Genomic DNA, 19,403 nt, shown 5'->3' with positions numbered 1-19,403 from the left:
TTGCTATGTCCATGTTTTACATACAGTCTAGTCAAGTTATTATAGTTAACTTGTTTGTACCACAGGTGCAGAACAAGTTCAATATTCACAACTCTTGTAGCTGGTCCAAACCATCTCCTGAGTTGCAGTGCTACACAGTGATTATCAGCTGGATGCTAACATTGGCTGATTTTGCTATGGGCATATAGCATTTCATTAATCCCATGAGCCATCATTATTATACATTTAGTACAAGCTGTAAAAAAATAAATAAAAAAATACATGAACATAAATAAAAAATTGAATGCTTCTTTAGTTCTGTTCTTTGCTGTCGTACTTGTATATTCATATACGCCTCCATTCAAACGTTTGGGATAACTTAGGGAATTTTATGTTTTTCCATGAAAACCCACATTTTTATCCATGTGCTAACATAACTGCACAAAGGTTTTCTAATCATCAGTTAGCCTTTCAACACCATTAGCTAACACAATGTACACAATGTACATTTCTACGTGACCGCAAACGTTTGAATGGTGGTGTACATAATGCACATTCATGAGAATTTTGCAGACCAAAGCACTGTTGTTTGTGTGTGTGTGTGTGTGTGTGTGTGTGTGTGTGTGTGTGTGTGTGGGTAATTATAGGGGTTGTGGGGACCTAATGTCCTCACAACCAAAGGAAAACCAAAAGAAATGTCATTTGTGGGGACCTCATTTGGGTCCCCATGAGGGGAAACAGTGTTTTCTTGGCCATGTTGTTGTTCCTGAACAAAGTAAAAGTGCAAAAACGTTTCTTTAGGGTTAGGCATTGTTTTGGTCTGGGTTAGGGTTAGGGTAAGGGTTAGGGGTTAGATATGAATGGGAGTCAATGGTATGTCCCCACCGGTATAGATAAACAAACGTATGTGTGTGTGTTTTAGTAACAGGGTAAACTGCAACATTATGTGTCAGGCAACAGTTTAGTTATTTACCTGAGTGCTGAGGCTGGAGGCTTCTATGACTGAGACTGAGTTCCCGCAGCTCGCCCACACTGAATCATCGAGCACCAGCAGCGTCCGAACTGGTTCTGAACCCAGGGTCACACATCTACACGAGTCAGGGTCCCAAAGATCATCTGAGGAAAAAAAACACACCCTGTGAACAAACAATAAACACACTTCTCCAAGCTGCAACCAACATATCAGAAAGATGTGATCAAACCCTTGAAATCACAGCCTCTTATCACAGCTTGGCAATATCAATACTAATAAATGCTGAACAAATGGTCCCTTTTCTACTGGAACACTGTCGTACTGGGGAAGGCAATTAAATTAAATTCTTCTCACTTGTACCACAGCAAGATAGGTTGGTGTTCATGTATGAAAAAAAACAACCTTAAAAGCATTTCAACATTGTTGACCAATTCCTAAAGCACCGGTGGAGGGGGGTTCACAGTGGAGGCTGGTTTTCTTTCACTCTAATGAACAAACAACCACGCCAGAGTCTATGAACTACAGGTTGACTAAAGACTGTGGACTTGCATTTGAAGCACCACACACTGTGAACCGCCACACACTGTGCAGCACAGTGTTTACGCCCTTGCCACCTACATGCTAATGAGTCTGGTGTACACTTCAATGCACTTTCCAACTTCTTTATCGCCACTTCTTTTCTCTTTGAGAAGAGCTGTGAGTCTTGACGTCTCATCCTCTCCACGAAGCAGACCTTTTTCGCTTTGAGTTTTAATCACGGGGCACACGTTGCAGCTACCACCGACACACGTTATAAAGTGAATCACATAAGCATTTCCTTTGCTATGCGTTAATGAAGCAAAATTAAAGAAGGCAGTGCACCCAGCCATTTAATTAACATTTTGAGTTGTTTATTTCTGCCTTTCATAGGAGAATAGCTTTACAATGCCTTCTGACTTCCACAGGTTAATTGTTTGGCTTGTTATAAAGGTCATTTTCCCACCTTTTCAAAATTCACTCTTGCAAATGTCCCTCCGGCCACTTGCACTGAGCAAGGCCGTGCCAGTGCTGCTCCTTCTATAACACGGGGACCAGGCTTGTCGCACTGAACCAAACTTTTCTGCTTTATCTTGTGCAATATTTTCATTGCAAGCTGACTTGATGTTTGGTGTGCATATCGCAGTGAGGAAAGTCGGACCACATTTTTCACTAAGTAACAATGTGTTGGGTGTATAAATATGCCTTTTGATACAGGGCTCAACTAAAGGCTTGATATTTCCTGGCTGCAGCAGACTTGTTTTCAGACAGAAGCACGCTAGTCAAGGGCATAAATCTTTCACAGATGTGCCGAATCCACAAACATTCCCGGCACCCTCCAGAGCTTTTCTCCTGTCCTTTTTCTTTTCTTTTCTTTTTTTTTTTTTTACAAAGCATGAATAGTAATATTTAATCGGCATGCAGCAGCTTGGTGTAATTAATCATCCTTTCTGCTTGGGAGGAGAGAGGAGCACAGGAGGCAGGCAGGCACGTTGACACACTCTGGCCAGGTAAAGAGAACTCAGTGATAGAGCTATTGTGCTCCCGCTGGCTGTGAAGACTGCAAACCACTGCTGAGATGGTGTTAAGCCCCCTTGGCCTTGTGCAATGCCTGACTAAACATAGCATGCCATCTACCACATAGTGAAGTGTTATTTTCATACTTACAGCAGGTGTGAAAATCCCTGGAAATGGGAATATAGTGTAACGAGAAAAGTGATTTTAAGGCAAACATTTGAATGGCAGGCTGTAAAAAAAAAAAATTTCTGAAAGCTGTTTTTTAAAAGAAAAAGACCCTGCATTAACTTTAACACTTACATTATATATCAAGTTAATGAAAAAAATTGTATCTGAGCATATGTTTTATAAATATATATTGCAAGAAAAATATGTAAGCTGGATATAAAGGTACCTACACTACCGTTCAAAAGTTTGAGGTCACTTAGAAATGTCCTCGTTTTTGAAAGAAAAGCAGTTTTTTTTTCAATGAAGATAACATTAAATCAATCATGAATCCAGTCTAGACATTGTTAATGTGATAAATGACTATTCTAGCTTGAAACAGCTGATTTTTAATGGAATATCTCCACAGGGGTACAGAGGAACATTTCCAGCAACCATCACTCCTGTGTTCTAATGCTACATTGTGTTAGCTAATGGTGCTGAAAGGCTCATTGATGATTAGAAAACCCTTGTGTAGTTATGTTAGCACATGGATAAAAGTGTGAGTTTTCATGGAAAACATGAAATTGCCTGAGTGAAGCTAAACTTTTGAACGGTCAAGCATATATTTAGAGAAAACAAAGAGACATATAACATAGGATGACATAGAATCTCATATTACAAAATAACAAAATGTAATTTGTTGTAAAATGACTGCCTTCTGCCTTTGTAACTGAATCTGTACGACTCTGGTAGATAACACACAAATTAAATGTTACAATTAAACCATAATGACTTTATACAATGAAAATCCTCATTTACTGTATCTACAAGATATAAGAAAAACAGTATTTAGAGTATTTAATATAGCCTTTTTTAACCATTGTTTTCCCCATACACAATAAATGGAAAAACAAACTCACTGACAAACAGACATTCTCACTCCTCCACAAAGACCACACACAGAACGCACACAGTAGCAGCAGCCACCCCTGACAGACACAAAACTACAGCCATCAGTCGAGAAACAGAGCAACTTGAAGAGCTCCTTACCACTGTTATTTCTTCCATAAACCATCACGGTCCCGTTCCGCAGGCCTGCAAACAGGAAGCGAGAGGAGTGCTTCAGGCACAGCACAGGGCAGCCCTCTGGGTTACGGAGGGTCAGCAGGCATTGTGCTGCAGTGTCCACACTGCCATAGACCAGTACGCTGGAAGAACAACAGCAGCACAAGCCAACATGATAAATGAGTGTCATTTGAAATGACAGAGTGCCTCGTTTTCGTGCAGTTTGATTTAACCATGCACAAAGCATTGCGTATGTGGAACCACTCCGTCTTTCTTGTGTTTGAAATGCCATCTGAACTTTGCTGCATCTTATTGTCTTCTTCAGAATGACAAATGCACATCGCTGTTTGTTTCTCTGTGTCTGAGAAGAAAATGTTAAGTAACATTGGAGCTGACAGGCTTTCGAGTGTGCTAAAAATGCTGAAATTGTTTTTTTCCCCCCCTAGTTTTTACTGTATGTCTTTTTTCTTTTTCCCTGGACAGACTCTCATAGTGGGAGATAATGAGTCAGCACAAACAAACTGCTGACAGATTTCAGATTTCTATACAAAAGACTAATGCTACTGTTAATGGAAACTGTATTAAAAAATGGTAACATAATGGGTAAATCTGATATTCAAGACTGTGTCTGAGGGAAAAAAAAAAAATTATTCACTGCAACTGTGACAGGAGACTGAGATTAAACCTATCCTCTATTACACACAGTGAGGATCAGAAGGTTTATTGGATTTGAAAATGAAACGGTGATCTTAGCAGAAGTAGCAGTATTGATGTTGTGTTGGGGTATCAACTCTGATTTCTTGCTTTGATGAAATATTGACAAGCAAATCTATACAGCTAGAAATCTCTCAGGGGGGCTGTAACAAAGTCTAATGCAGGATATTATTTTACAACAGAAGATACAGAGAACACTGGAAAGCATTTATCCTCTCATCTTTGCATTTGTGCTTCTTTCTTTTTTTTTTTAATTCACAATTTGACCTCATTTATCAAATCTCTTTTTTCTCTTGTGTCTGCTGTAATGTAAGTCTCTTACCGGCCATCATCTAATCCAACACAAATGTTGGTGCCGATCCCTGAGGCGGCCTTGTTAACTCCTGCCTCCACGTCCTCAGTCGGAGTCGGTGCCAGCACATATTCCAGACATCGGACAGCAGAGCCTACCTGCAGGCTCTTTACAGCCCTTGGCATGGGCCTGTTGAGGGAAAATATCTCTATCTGCCCTTGAGAACCTTCTCCTCCACCAGCCACCTGTAAAGACAAAAAAAACTTGATTGAAAAAGGTCGAGACCCCATGTTAAGCTGTACCAATGTACTGAATTACAATGCCACAGTTAATAAAGTATTCTGCTGAAACAGAAAAAAAGGGAGAGGGAGAGCAGAGAGCCCAACCAGGCAGTCTCCCCTTAGATCATGCTTTCAGTAGGTGTTCAGTGTCTTAATCAGATTGTGAAGGCCAGAGGATAACGTGTCTTTGGTTAAACATTCTTTACCTGTCAGCAATGAGGTTTAAAAAAAGAAAAAGGAAAAAAAGTTCAGATCAATTATCCTTTCAGACCTTGTCGTTTGTAGTCCACGCTCACTTTTTTGAATATCACTTAGAATTTTAAACACATTATGTAATGGATTCACAATGTCATCTCTAGAACATCAAACAGTTCTTAAAACTTGTGCATTCTTTTCATCAGTGAAGAACAGAGAGGGCTTTCGTAAGTTTCTGAAAGGCTTTGAGTTGCTTAACAATGAGGGGTTTCTTACGTCTTTATGAGATCAAGTGACTTATCTATTGCTTGAGTCAGTCAAAGATAAAATGAAAATAAAATCATTTTCAATTAATTTAAACTGACATTTAATATTAACATGTCCAAGGTCACAGTGAACACTTAAAGACACTGCTCTCAGTACCAATGAAGAAGAATACACGGGGGCTGGGGGCTTTCAGTGGATGAATTTGGAGAAGGTTTCTACCAATCAGCGCCTCGAGATGTATTTCCCTTTTTGAAGAGAGAACAGGTTGTGGGAAAAAAAAAAAAATCCTGCCAAAGAAGAAAGAAACCTTAGATGTTTCAGAAAAGGTTCACCAATCATAACAAGGTTCCCAAGGCAATTCACACCCCACAGACGCAGTATCTGCTTCAACAGAGGCTTGATTTCCTATGTACTGCATTTACATTGGCCTTTGTGTAAATCTGTCAATGCCACTGCTGAGAAAACTAAGAAAGCAGGAGCCTTCCAACCTATCTCTGATGCAATTCCAATTAAGGTGGCGTTGCTCTCATTCCCAAACAATTAAAATGTCACCGTGGGATTTCAATATAATTTTATTCATTCCTCCTGTGTCAGGCTTCGGCGGATGTTCAGACAAAATGCGTCTTTCTTGGAAAAGAAGCACAGCTGCTTGCTGCGAGACAGCAAAGACTTATTCTCTGTATGAATCACATCGTGTGAATATGACATGAGCTAAATATAGTCTTTAGCTCTTCTCTGCCACGCTCACCCTTATTTGCATGCAATCATTTGTTTGATTTGTATCAGCGTACAGAATCTGGACAGGAGCGATCCTTTGGGCTCTTGAGAATGAGCCAGAACAAATAATGGTCTGTTGCGCAGGGTGAAAAGAAGATAGGGAGGACTTATCTTGCAGCACGGAGCTCAAAAAAACATGGCTTCAAGTAACTGTGGAACCAGAGCCAGAGGTATTGTCCCCCTCACCCAGGCCTCTCCACAATTTATACATTCACATGTCCATTCCTTCCACCTAAACCCTTTCACAAACCGGCATGGCCACAGCTTGTCAACAGAATACTCCTTCTTCTTCTTCTTCTTCTTTTTCTCCTGATATCCAGTAAAAAATACTAGGCCTTGACAAAGTCATCACTGCTTATTTAAAGGAATAGATATCTCAAGTTCTTTGCCTGGGAGAAGCAAAAACTTTCTAAACAGTAAATGCATTGCCAGCATTAATTAGATTGCTGTGGATGCAGGGAGGAAGTCATGATAGCGATAGCACACTCTGCTCGATCGCTTTCACCACATTAACAATCCAAAACCACGTGTCATCCGATTCTTGATCTACTCTGAGATAGATTACTGTTAAGTTTCCCATTACTGGCACTTGCTAAGAATGCTAACGTACCAGAAGGCAAATAAAACAAGAAGCATGAAGACAGAATTCCTGGAGCCCTTGTTTAAAATGAGAAATTGGCAAAAGTGGGACAAGGAAGGTGAAGGCAAACAGGGAAACACGGGGTTATCAGGCTGATTAGACACAATGTCATTACTCTGATCAAAGCACACAGAAATCCCCATAGCCCATCTCACTTTAACATGATTAGTGTCATCCCGTATTTGACAAGCCTGCCAGGGAGGTAGAATCAACTGGGGGCGGGAACATTCAGCCACTAATTATTCGTCCTGAATCTGTAGACCCTTGCTATTATTATTATTTTTTTTTTTTTTTAGTGGATACCACTTTGTTTTGCTCAGTTGACATGCCATACTGTACAGTATGTAACGCATTACTGTGCTGGAAACAGATCAGATGTGCTCAGTGCTCAAGGAGCTGCACGTCTTGCTTGCAAGGTTGGTTTCCAGGAGTGAGCAGGAATGCACTGCACCGTAAATTCACTCTTGAGATTTTCACTCTAAACAAACAACAAAGACCTCATTGATTGACTTCTTTTAAGTCTTCCTAGAAAGAATTCAACATAAAGGTTCCACTACTCTTCAGTGTACACAGCAGGAATCTCCCTCCAGTTTATGTAACAGCAACAAGTTTAAGACTGAAGTCGACATGTCACAAAACGTGGACTTGAATTTATCTTGAACGTGGCTCGACTCCCTGAAGATTTGGTGCCAAGTGTACAGCTTTGAAGTATTAAGTTTAGATCTGGCAAAATCCTGGAGTTTATATAACATAATCAAGACAGTGACAGATAAGATAAACTTTATTAAAGACACAGGTCTTGGATGGTCATGCACATTATGTATATAGTTGGGTCAATATATAAGTGCAGGACTTTTTGTAACATAGTTGACAGGTATCATAGTTGATATTTTTGCTATTTTCAGGCCTAAAATCAACAGCATTCACAACCAAATACCACATGGCATTTTTAGCAAAAGATCTTCTAAATATTATATATACAACTGAGTAAAACTGAAATTGAAAGCTTTTTATAAAGATATTGCAGTAAAGCTGTTGACATGCGAAAAATCCAGATTTGACACACACTACTTTATATCAAATATCTCAGAAAGCCTTGGAGTCTTGCCAGTCTTTTCTTCAGGAGGAAATGACATCATGTGGAGCAGGTCATGTGATCTGGAATTAGCACATTTCCTTGAGAGGTGTTTTTGTAATGGGGAACTTAGCTGAAAGTGATTTCTCACACACAGACACAATGTGTTATTTTCCATATAAAATTTGATATATTGCCAAAAAGAAGTATCATGATTATCTCAACTTAATAAAAAGAACACAATTGAAACAATTTTTGAATAAGCTCATTTTATTATTGTTTAGCTCATTAGAAGGTGGTTGTTATCAAATTTGCACGGTTATTTAGTTGAAGTTTTAGTGATATCCAGTCATTTTTTTATTAAGTGATTGCTGCCATAATAAATAATTATGGAATTTGTACAGACATGATCAGGATGAACTTAAAAAAATATTAGTTTTTTTATTTTTATTAAAAATGTATGCAAGACATTTCCCATGGACTTCAAGTCCCTCAGTTACATATTGACCCAGTTATTGGGCCTATTAATTAAAACTATTTGGTTTCAGCTTCGTGTAAAACTCAAACTTGACAGAAAGACATAAGAGTCTTAGATCTTAGTTTGTAATTTATACTGAAGACATACAGTATACTGTAACTGTAAATTCGTGTCTACACTGAAGGCGTTTTGTAGACATCCACCCCACGCTGGTCTGTCAGAACAAATAGCTTCCACTTTAATCAATACTGTTGTCTACACTGGACACACAGCCTTGCCTTTTCACTTTCACCACACACACACACACACACACACACACACACACACATACACACACACACACACACACACACACACACACACACACACACACACACACACACACACACACACACACACACACACACACACACACACACACACACACACACACACACACACACACACACACGCAAAGTGTCTTTTCATGCATTAGGTCTATCTTGTTCAGTGTACGTGCCTGAATGCTTCAATGATGAACCTCAACATGACCGGGCAAAACAACAAAAAAAAGACATTTCAATGAATACATTGAAAGTTCCAGTGACTTCTTGTGCTTTGCTCTCCACCTACTTCCCACACATACACCTTTGACATTTTCTGATTGATCGTGCTCTCTGTCCTAACAATTGAATGGATTATTCATATACATGTGGTCCCGAGGTTAGGAAGACAGTGTTCCCGGATATTTCACTGGAAACACCAAACGTGAATGGTAAAAGAGAGTCAAAAACACAGTGAGTTGTATGAAACAAAACACAGGCCTACATAATATAGGCTATTGTAGTCCTTTCTTTTAATTGAATGAAAGCAGAATTATGTTCTCCCAACTAGTAGCTCTCCTGGAGTTTAAATCAACTGTCTTCAATTTAGAAGGAGTCCTCACAGGCTCTTCTGAGCTTCCTCTCCAAACAAAACTCCTCTATATGCATGGATGAACACAAAAGAGCTGTGCATAATATGCCTTCGGTGTAGACACGGTGTAATAATCAACTCTGGACCTGGGACATGTCTTGAATCTGTCTCAAAAGATAAGAGACTTCACTTGGTCTTGACTTCACAACAGTCAGGTCTTTTAAATACGCATTGCAGCTGTGCTTTAAAACATTTAAAACATTATCACCATGGGTAACTGACCTGAAGCAAATGTGTAACGGTGTTCACGAGCTCACGCAGGTGTAGAGGAATTGAAACATTTTAAATGCAATGCATCAGTCTAACCAGTGCAACACACACAGCATGTGAACAGCCTGCCTTTGTTCCCCAAAATGGCATGGAAGGACAAGGTTCAGGGCATTTAAATTCATCTGTGATAGTATGTGTTCGAAAAGAAGCAGAAATTTAGAGTAGCATATGCTCCTTCAAACCCTGATATCAAACCACCGTAAAAGCTAATGAAACCATATCTCCTTTTCCTCATCTGAGTGAGCATCCAGTCTTCTTTAGAATAGCACCACAAAAGCAATTAAGTCTGAGACACTGAGCCGTAGTCTGTGTCTTGAAGGGCCTACACTTGATTTAGCCACATTTCAGGTTGGAAGAGGATTACCTGATAAATTACTCACCTTCTCCAAAAAGGAGTGGGAACAAAAATTGAAACTTTAAGATTAATAGCAGATTTGCTGCATCATTTTTTTTCCTCTCCTCTGAATTTCCCCTTCTTTCTAGATACAGCTAAATTCCCACAAGTCAGGGTACAGCCATGGCAAAATGAAATATATTTCATTTTGGTTGATGGCTATGACTGGTATTTTATATTGTAAGTGACAATTTTGTGGTATTTTCTAAGATTCACAAGCATCATGGTACTTGTGTCCAAACTTATGGCCATGGCTGTATAGTGACGTAATCGTCTCTCAGCAACATTTGGGTCACTCATTGTGAAACCCTCTGCAGCAGGCACATAGCGCTAGCTTTGGCGCTAAATGACTTCACAGTTTCTAGATGACATTTTAGAGAGAAAAAAAAAAGTCGCGTGACCCCTTCTTAGCCTTGAGATACAGTTTTCATTGCGTTATTTAATGAAGAGCAGAATGCAGACAGAACATTTAAATGGTCATGATAACTGTGCTAAAAGCTTAAATGATCAGTAACAGAGAGTGTAGGCAGTTCTTGTTTTGGATGGCTGGTCTGCTCTATTCTCTATAATGTGCATTTCCCAATGACTCAAATAACTTATCCATTCCTCTTAGTATATTGAAATCAAAGCCTACACCCTCTCCATCGTGAAATTCCACACCCAGAAGTTGGTAAAGCGACCTCGGATGGAATAAAAACCTCTGATTGGCTGGGCGGGCAAAGCGTCTCTCTGACTGGCCGAAAAGTCTGTCAATCTCAGAGCATAGAATTATACACAGATCGGCTCGTTTTGTAGTTTTGCACCAAATATCTCAGCGGGACCAGAAGTACGATTTCTGATTTGCACCTGTAGAAAACAGAGAATGTGTGACTCGTGGGGAGGATTCGAGTGGTTGTAAGTAGCAGTTTGTGTGTTAGAGGACACAGCTATTTTCGTGGTAAATTATTTCACATACTTAATGCACAAGTTCACATTCAGATTTGCACATATTCAAATTCTCACTTCAACTTCACTTCGTACAATACAGGTGCACAAGTATGTTTTGCGCTTAGTGTGCTGCAACAATAGGTGCAAAATGTGAGCGTGTCAGTGTTGAATTATGTGACTTGTAGAGAAGGATTTGTGCACCTGTAAATGTGATTTGTGCACCTGTAATTACAATTTTGTGAATGTGTATTTTTGTGTTGTATTTGTGGGAAGAAAAAAATCGACACATACAAGAAATTATTTTACAAGTACACAACTCATAGAGTGTGGGAAATCATATTTGCTGATACACATAAAAATTCAATGTACACAACTACAAATTCGATGTTACAGGTGCTCAAACATTTTGCACCAGAAATACCTCCATAGGTTCTGGCTATAGGTGTAGGGACCAAATGTCCCCATAACTATAGGAAAACCAAAAAAACATGTCATTTGTGTGGACCTCATTTGGGTCCCCACTAATGGAAAGTGTTTTCTTGGCCATGTTGTTGTTACTGAAAAAAGTAAAAGTGCAAAAACGTTTCTCTAGGGTTAGGCATTGTTTTGGTCTGGGTTAGGGTTAGGGTTAGGGGTTGGATATGAATTGGAGTCAATGGTAGGTCCCCAAAAAGATAGGATAACACAATGTGTGTGTGTGTGTGCGTGTGCGTGTGTCTGTGTGTGTCTGTGTGTGTTTAAGCAAGACATTACTTACCCAGAGGTAGCCTTGAGGTAAGGAGGTACTCGCTGCAGAGAAGCCCAGCAGTGCACAGTGAACAGGATTGTGGAGGGCAGCCTCAAGCTTCAGGAGATAAAATGAATAATGATCACATATGAATCATTGCTCAATACAGGAACTTTATTGTCTTCTCAAAAATTCCCTTAAAATGACCATAACACTTGCGCTGGCTCCAAATTACAAAATCTAGTAGAACTTTGTCATTTCACGTGGACATTCATAGCCTCCAACCCACACCACTTCAGACGACACTGAATACCTGTGGACTCTTCATCTCTGCCTTACTTTATATACAGAAATAAACGAATGACAGACTTGGTCCACAAAGTCCTATTATTATTATTATTATTATTATTATTATTATTATATAACTCCAATCTGTTAAATATGTGTTTGCTTTCTGCTACTGGACAAGATTAAAAGTTGAATACTAACAATAAGGCTTGATGTTTCAGTTGTTGGAGGCAAACATAAAAGTTCTGTTTTTTGCTTCCTTTATATATTTTTTCTATCAGTACATTTGCTTTTATGCCAAGTTTCAATATTATTTTCAGTCTCTGTTTTTAAGCAGCGGCACTATCCATTCAATTGTTGTATTTATACAGTGTATATCTGAATTCTTTTGTTCAGTGAGCTTTAAAACATTTCTTTAAGCAAACTTCGAAACACAGAAAACAGCACTTTGAAAAGTGGGGATGCATAAGCACAAAAGCCGTTTCGTTTCCTTTTTTTTATTTCCAAATGCATAAAAACTGAGTTTTTGATTATGTGGTTGACACAGACAGTTTCTGAACCCCAATAATTTTCAGAGTCTGTAGTTGGTCTATAGCTGGATGTGGCATTTATTTTTCTCTTAGAAAGGAAATTGGTCAAACCTGAGAACACAAAAGACTTTGAATTACTGAGGTGCTAAACTGAGGCAGTTCTCTCACTATTATCAATAAAAAAAAAAACAAAACCTCTTATGAAACGGGGGGCGGGTCAATATCCCTTCAACATATAGCAGATCTGTTTGCCTGAAATGGAATGATTGAAGTTGACATTTACAGTATGGAGCCCGTGGCTGTAACTGCATCAAACCGCCTGCTCTTCTAACCAGCAGTCCGTCTGCTCTGGAATGATCATTACCTGGATGAGTGACCGCTAAGGCTGGCCATGTGACAACACAACAGCTAACCGTGTGCTGTTGGGTTGTGACGGCAGGTGAGAGTTGGTGGGTTTGAGAAGGGTAAAAGTGAGTGAAAGTGAAAGTGAGTGTCAGCGCTGAGAGCTACCCGTCTTTAACTGTCGTCCTCCATGGCGACAAGCATCAATCACAGGGAATTTATAGCCAACCCTGGCCAAGCTCCGCCCCCTTCTCTCTCCTGTTTGTAAACACTAAACAAGGAAAGGATACTGGCCAGATCGTTGGCTCTCCTCATCTGCACTGTGAGGCTATTCCTCCACTCCCCCCCGGTGTCTGTCTCCATCTATTCAAATTCACTCCACAGATGCACGGCTCGTCCTCTATCAATCTCTCAGTCCCACTTTCCCATTTCTCTTTCCCATCATTCACGCTTTTTTATGCTTGCTCTTTTTCCTCTATCTTTGTCTTTTTCTCTCTCTCTCTCTCTCTCCCCTTCTGCTATCCCCAGTCAAGTGCTGTGAAATGTTTTTTGATAGGTAATTAAGCGGCAGCCATAATAGGTGGCCATATGGAAGCCCTGTGGTTAAGAGAAAGAGAGTGGCAGTGGACCAGAGAGACTGGAACGCTGTAGCGGATAGTGGTGGTGGGGTTTTTATCAGTCACTTGAGAATGGTGAGGATCGTTGGCCAATCTTTCCAGGCCTAGATTGCTTTGTATGTTAGCGCATTGCAGAGTCAGTCGGCCAGTGCAAGTGGGATCTGTTTGTGTTAGCAGAGCGGCCCTGTCATGACTTCATAAGGTGTTCAAAAGCAGGAATGAGCTCATTCAGATAAACAGCTGATGGGTAAGTGAAGAGGCTTGTTCCTTAATGAGATATTCCACCATTTACAAAATTTGCCGCCCACTCCTGTGAAATGATTGAGGGTGTAAAGCCGAAATCTCATTTTAGAATATTGTACATGTAATTAGCTGTTTTCTAATGACACCTTATTATGCTTGAAAACGTTAAACAGCAGTTCTTTCCATATAGGCCAATTATTTAAATCCGTACAATCCTGCAATAATGAGCATGAGACACATTCTCCACATTTTCAGATTGGAATAAAACCCTTCAGCTGCAACACATAGCAACATTTTGGATGAGAGTGGTTTACTGGGCTTGAACACACAAGAATACCAAGGTGAAGATAGATTCTGTTCCCATTAAAGTGCAGACGGTGACTATGATCAATACAGTAAACCACCAGTCCACTTATTGAACTTCTTTAAAGAGCACGGGTGAGCACAACAACAAAGCCTGTGACATCATTTCCACCTGTGAATGTGCAAATTATATCGACAGGCACGAAGGAAATGCGGGCCTTCAGCAATGACCATATCACTGGCAATCCCAATGCTAATACGGTATCAGTGAGGCCCCATTTAAAAATCGATGGGATCCAAGCTTTCTCAAAGCCTATTGTCAGTCTCGTTTATAGCACAGTCTGTGTGCTTGTGTGTGTCTGTGAGTCTGCAGTGCTGTAGGTGTGAAGTCGAGAAGCTGAAGTTGTTCCCCTGAGTGGATGCAGGATGAGAGAGGAAGGTGAGGCTGTAAGCCAGCTGAGGGAGGTTTGATGGAGGACTTGAGGGAACACGGGGAGGAAAAGGGAGGAAATGGGCAGGTGAGCTAATTAAAGCGAGATTTGTTGATGTGATGAGAGGGCAGCCTCCCAGCTGCTGGTTACCAATGACCCAATGGTCGACAGAGAGACCGCCCCACCCATTACCCCAAGAGGGCGCCAGCCCATATGCTGGTTCCAGGTGGCAATGGTTAGCATAGAGGCATCCATTGTTTATCTGGAAGATAAATTCAAAACGTGTGTAATTACATTATATTCCTGCAGCACAGAACGGATGGGATCATTCATTGTGACTGTCTTTTATCTACTGTGAACATTTTTGCCTAGTTACTCACTGCTACAGCTCCTGGTTCAGCATGTCACCAACTTCAACTAGCAGTAGTTATTGGTGGCGGTCTAATATAATGACAGGAAGGGTTTTTAATGATTCATGCTGTCACAGTGTCAGAGCAGTGTCCCCCTTGGTAAGGATGGCTTTTCCAAATCCAATTAATGTTGCTTTACTTCCCAAGGCTATTCAGGTGTGTTGTTTTTCCTCGTAACAATATCCCTCTGTAAGCAAATCTACTTTCAGATATGTGGGGGTATAGCACACATAAGATTTGTGACAACTGCTATCCCCAAAGGTTCCATGCATCATGTTCACCAGGGACCTATAATGTTATCAATGACGAGACACACTGCAGCCAGCATTGCATTGTTTGGCCTCGACCATGCTTATGTAATACATTTGCTTTATTGGGAAGGGCTCTACAGTCACTTATGAAATATTGCCTTATATGAAACTCCTGACCACACATTTCGGGACTGTTAAAAAATGAGTTTGCAAATACTATATACTGCACTTTGTAGCCTGTTGAAAATCAAATAATAAATATTATCTCTATAAATGGCATGCGTATGGAGAATTGGGTGCTGTATATTAGACCCAGGGAAAGAAAATACGCCTGTACTTTTTTCTAATTCCATAGTCACAGTGCCTTCCCCCAATTCCACATACCAACAATCTTTTACACGCACTAACAAGCACTAATAGAAAACTTCCACTGTTTATTAACTGGTAATTGACTGGTGCTGGCGCTCCCTCCCCACTGCAACCCCACTGCCTAAGGCTACAGGCAGGACGGCTGCAGAATCGCCAGTCAACCTGAAATTGCTTACATCCACAGCACTGCTACAGGTAATGCACACTAAACAAGCTACTAACATGGGAGATTTTGCAAAGTTGCTGCTCGGGTTATCAAAAAGGCAAGAAAACTGGTATTTCTTCATCGCTTAAATATAAATGGATGCTGAGGTTCTTAACCATGTATTGACTTCATTTGATATTCTGTGTTAACATAGGTTGCATAACTCTTACAGATATGTCTCCTGTGACGTATGACTGATTGATTTCTGGCCTTATGCAAAAATCCCCTTCAAACTGCAAATTACTAGAAAAATACTGAGCATTTTGAGTCAGAGAAGGACAAAGTAGAACCCTCTTTACTTACTAACTAATTAGGTACCCATACAAGAAAAAAAAACTGTTAATCTACTACTAAAATAAAAATTAAAGCACAATGAGGAAAATGTTGTCAGGCGCACAAAAAAAGCACAAAGGATGTATGAAAACAGATGGTAGGAGCTGGAGGAAACAAAAGACAAGGTGACGTGTAGCAACTGTTCAGTGAGGATGACTGAAAAAGAAGGGGAGAACCGCCAAAGACAAGATTTCATCCATCCATCCTCTATACACCGCTTTATCCTCATTAGGGTCGCGGGGGATGATGGAGCCTATCTCAGCTGACTCGGGCGAAGGCAGGGGACACCCTGGACAGGTCACCAGTCTGTCGCAGGGCTACATATACAGACGAACAATCACACTCACATTCACACCTACGGGCAATTTAGAGTACTCAGTTAACCTCAGCATATTTTTGGACTGTGGCAGGAAGCCGGAGTACCCGGAGAAAACCCACGCATGCTCAGGGAGAACATGCAAACTCCATGCAGAAAGATCCCAGGCCCACCCCGGGATTCGAACCAGGGATCTTCTTGCTGCAAGGCGAAAGTGCTAACCACTATTCCACTGAGCAGCCCCGATAAGATTTCATCTGCAACAAAAACTATTTCAGTAGTACATTAAAATGGAACCTTTCTTCATCAACAACAATTCAACTGTGGAGATCAGCATGGGGCAAAATGGGCAAAATACCATCCTGCTTCATCCACAGTCGAGAAGTAAACTGACATTACGGTTGAATCTGAAATGACTTTCTCATTCACACTTTCATTATTTGTTAAAGAACACTTAGCACGGGTTCCCAAACTGATACTTGACATTTCCATTATTCAGTAGGGTTTAGCTGTTCAACAGATACAGCTAATATTTAACTACTGGTAGCTGATTTTGACCAATATTACATGATTGTTCGAAAGCTTGGGGTCACTGAGACAATTTCATTTTTTCATGAAACTCATACTTTTATTCATGTGTTAACAGAATTGCACAAGGGCTTTCTAATGCTCAATTTGCCTTTCAACACCATGTAGCATTAGAACACAGGAGTGATGGTTGCTGGAAATGTTCCTCTGTACCCCTATGGAGATATTCCATTAAAAATCAGCCGTTTCCAGCTAGAATAGTCACTTATGACATTAACTATGTCTACACTGTATTTCTAATTCATTTAATGTTATTTTCAATTAAAAAAAATGCTTTTCTTTTGAAAATAAGGACATTTCTAAGTGATTCCAAACTTTTAAATGGTAGTCTAGGTGTTAAAACTAAAGTAACTGCCTTTATTTGCTTTAAAAATGCAATTCTTACCCGCATTTAAAGGAAACGTACAGTGTAAGTAAGTACAGCATTATACGTTCTGTATTCATGAGTACATAAGGGTGCATTAGGGTCCATGGCTGCAAAATAAATCCACTCAAAAGCAGCAACTTCTCTACAAGGCAAATAGTGCACATGGTCAGAACACGTAGATCTATATTTACAGTATAGAGTACAATACCCACTGTAACCCCTAACATCACAAACACATTATTTGTGGACATCCAGACTGTCATGACATGACCATATGGGGATGGCAAAATGTTGTTTGCTCATTATCTATTTTCTAATACATCATATTCTCTAATGAACCTAATATAATAGGACAACAGGATCAAAGTGGAAACTTGCTGTTCATGTTGTGATTTCATGAGCTAGATGTCACCCTGTGATTTAAATTCCACCGGCATCTACAAGCAGAGATCAAAGGGGCCAACCACCTGCTGTGCTTGCAGGCCTGTGCTACATCCAGAATATTCAAAGTCATTGGAAGACAATGAGATTAAACCATCTGCACGAGAAGGCTCAGTAGACAGCCTGATTTTTTAACTCTTGATAGGTCTCTATAAGGTCCTTTAGAGGTGCTTACGACTTGTAGCGAAACCATACGGCAGTCTGCTTATTACTAAAACCAGCTCAGGACGTTTCCCTCAGTTTAATAACCACTGTCTGTACAGTAACGATTCCCTGTCTCCCCTGGCTATGCCACAGATCGTATCAGCAATAAGTGGAATGAAGTTGGAGAGTGGTTTTGCATATCGCTGCTCAGAGCCACAGCCTGACATTGCTAGGACATTACAAACTCATATTCATGACTCGACTGAGATTTTCTTCCTCGTGTCCTTCACCGCTCCTAGCTGAACGATTGCAACATGCCCAACAAATGTGATGCAAATTCGCTGTGTCGCTATGCCCCCCTCCGCACGCACACACACACACACACACACACACACACACACACACACACACACACACACACACACACACACACACACACACACACACACACACACACACACACACACACACACACACACACACACACACACACACACACACACACACACACACACACACACACACACACACACCGCTGACTCCTGCGGCCATGGCAGTTCCAACTCTGGATGAAAGCGGTGTACTACCCCTGCATTAATGGGTTCAAAAGAGGACTACGGGCCAAAACGTCTCTGTGTAGTCAATCACTTCCTCCATCTTCCCATCCCTTTTTGCCAAAGACAGGAGACATCCACACTGGGAACAGACAAGCTGTGGATGAGCAATCTTCACCCACCTCAAAGACAGAAGCTGACACAACTGTTTGTCAACGTGGGGTCCTGGATGAAACCCTGGGCAGAAGAGTGAACAAGGCTTCCTATAATCCTTAATATCAGATGGCAGAAACACAGAACAAAGGGAGCTGTGGTGCCATGTGGCCATGTGGTGGCTGCAGCTGATTTTGCCAGGGAAGCTCTGCACTTCAAGGAGCACCTCCCGAATTTGAATACGCCCCTTACAATCCTTGGATCCTGATTCTATGGCGGCCTGCTTGGCATAACATGAGACGAACACAAATCACAACTGCTTCACAAATTCTAATCTGCTTGTTGAAGCACCACATTGTAGACCCACTGTTTCAATTCCATTTTGATATTTTAAAAGGCTTTAATAGTCTTGGATAGATAATTCTAAGAGTTGGTTTTTCATGACAGAACTGAACAACAACAACTGAACTCTTGAGTTTCGACTATTAAATCAGGTGAACATACTTTGTAAATAACATGAAAGCCAAATGGAAAGCTCAGATTTCCACCTACCTTAAAAGAAAGCAGAGGATAAAGACAACCTGTCCTTAAATCTCGTAACAGCGGCCAACAACAATAAATTAAACAGCCTGTAGAGTGGTAGTTGTGCATGTCTTGAAAGCAAGTAGCAGGAAGACTAATTAGCCGAGCACAGAACAAGGAGGGGAGATATCATTGCAACAGACAGGACTGCTTTGGCACAATAGAAAATCAAAGAGGAGAGAGGGATTTCTTCCCTTTCCTTTTGAATTGATGCAGTTTTTTGCCTATCGGTTCTCCACGTTGATGTA

The 19,403-nt window shown here is 40.6% G+C and overlaps 1 protein-coding gene across 1 annotated transcript in view; it reads right to left on the bottom strand.

Moving 5' to 3' along the window:
- The window catches only part of arhgef10la (Rho guanine nucleotide exchange factor (GEF) 10-like a), a 129,624-nt gene that overhangs the window by 15,859 nt on the left and 94,362 nt on the right, over window positions 1-19,403 (bottom strand). The window contains 4 exon segments of the mRNA XM_022192616.2: window positions 953-1,095; window positions 3,683-3,840; window positions 4,734-4,948; window positions 11,719-11,805. Coding sequence (XP_022048308.2) covers window positions 953-1,095; window positions 3,683-3,840; window positions 4,734-4,948; window positions 11,719-11,805 — 603 coding nt within the window.

The sequence above is a fragment of the Acanthochromis polyacanthus genome, chromosome 5 (genome assembly GCF_021347895.1).
Source record: "Acanthochromis polyacanthus isolate Apoly-LR-REF ecotype Palm Island chromosome 5, KAUST_Apoly_ChrSc, whole genome shotgun sequence".
Lineage (NCBI taxonomy): Eukaryota > Metazoa > Chordata > Actinopteri > Pomacentridae > Acanthochromis > Acanthochromis polyacanthus.
Note: the sequence above shows the minus strand (reverse complement) of the source record. Positions and strands in the feature narration are given on the sequence as shown.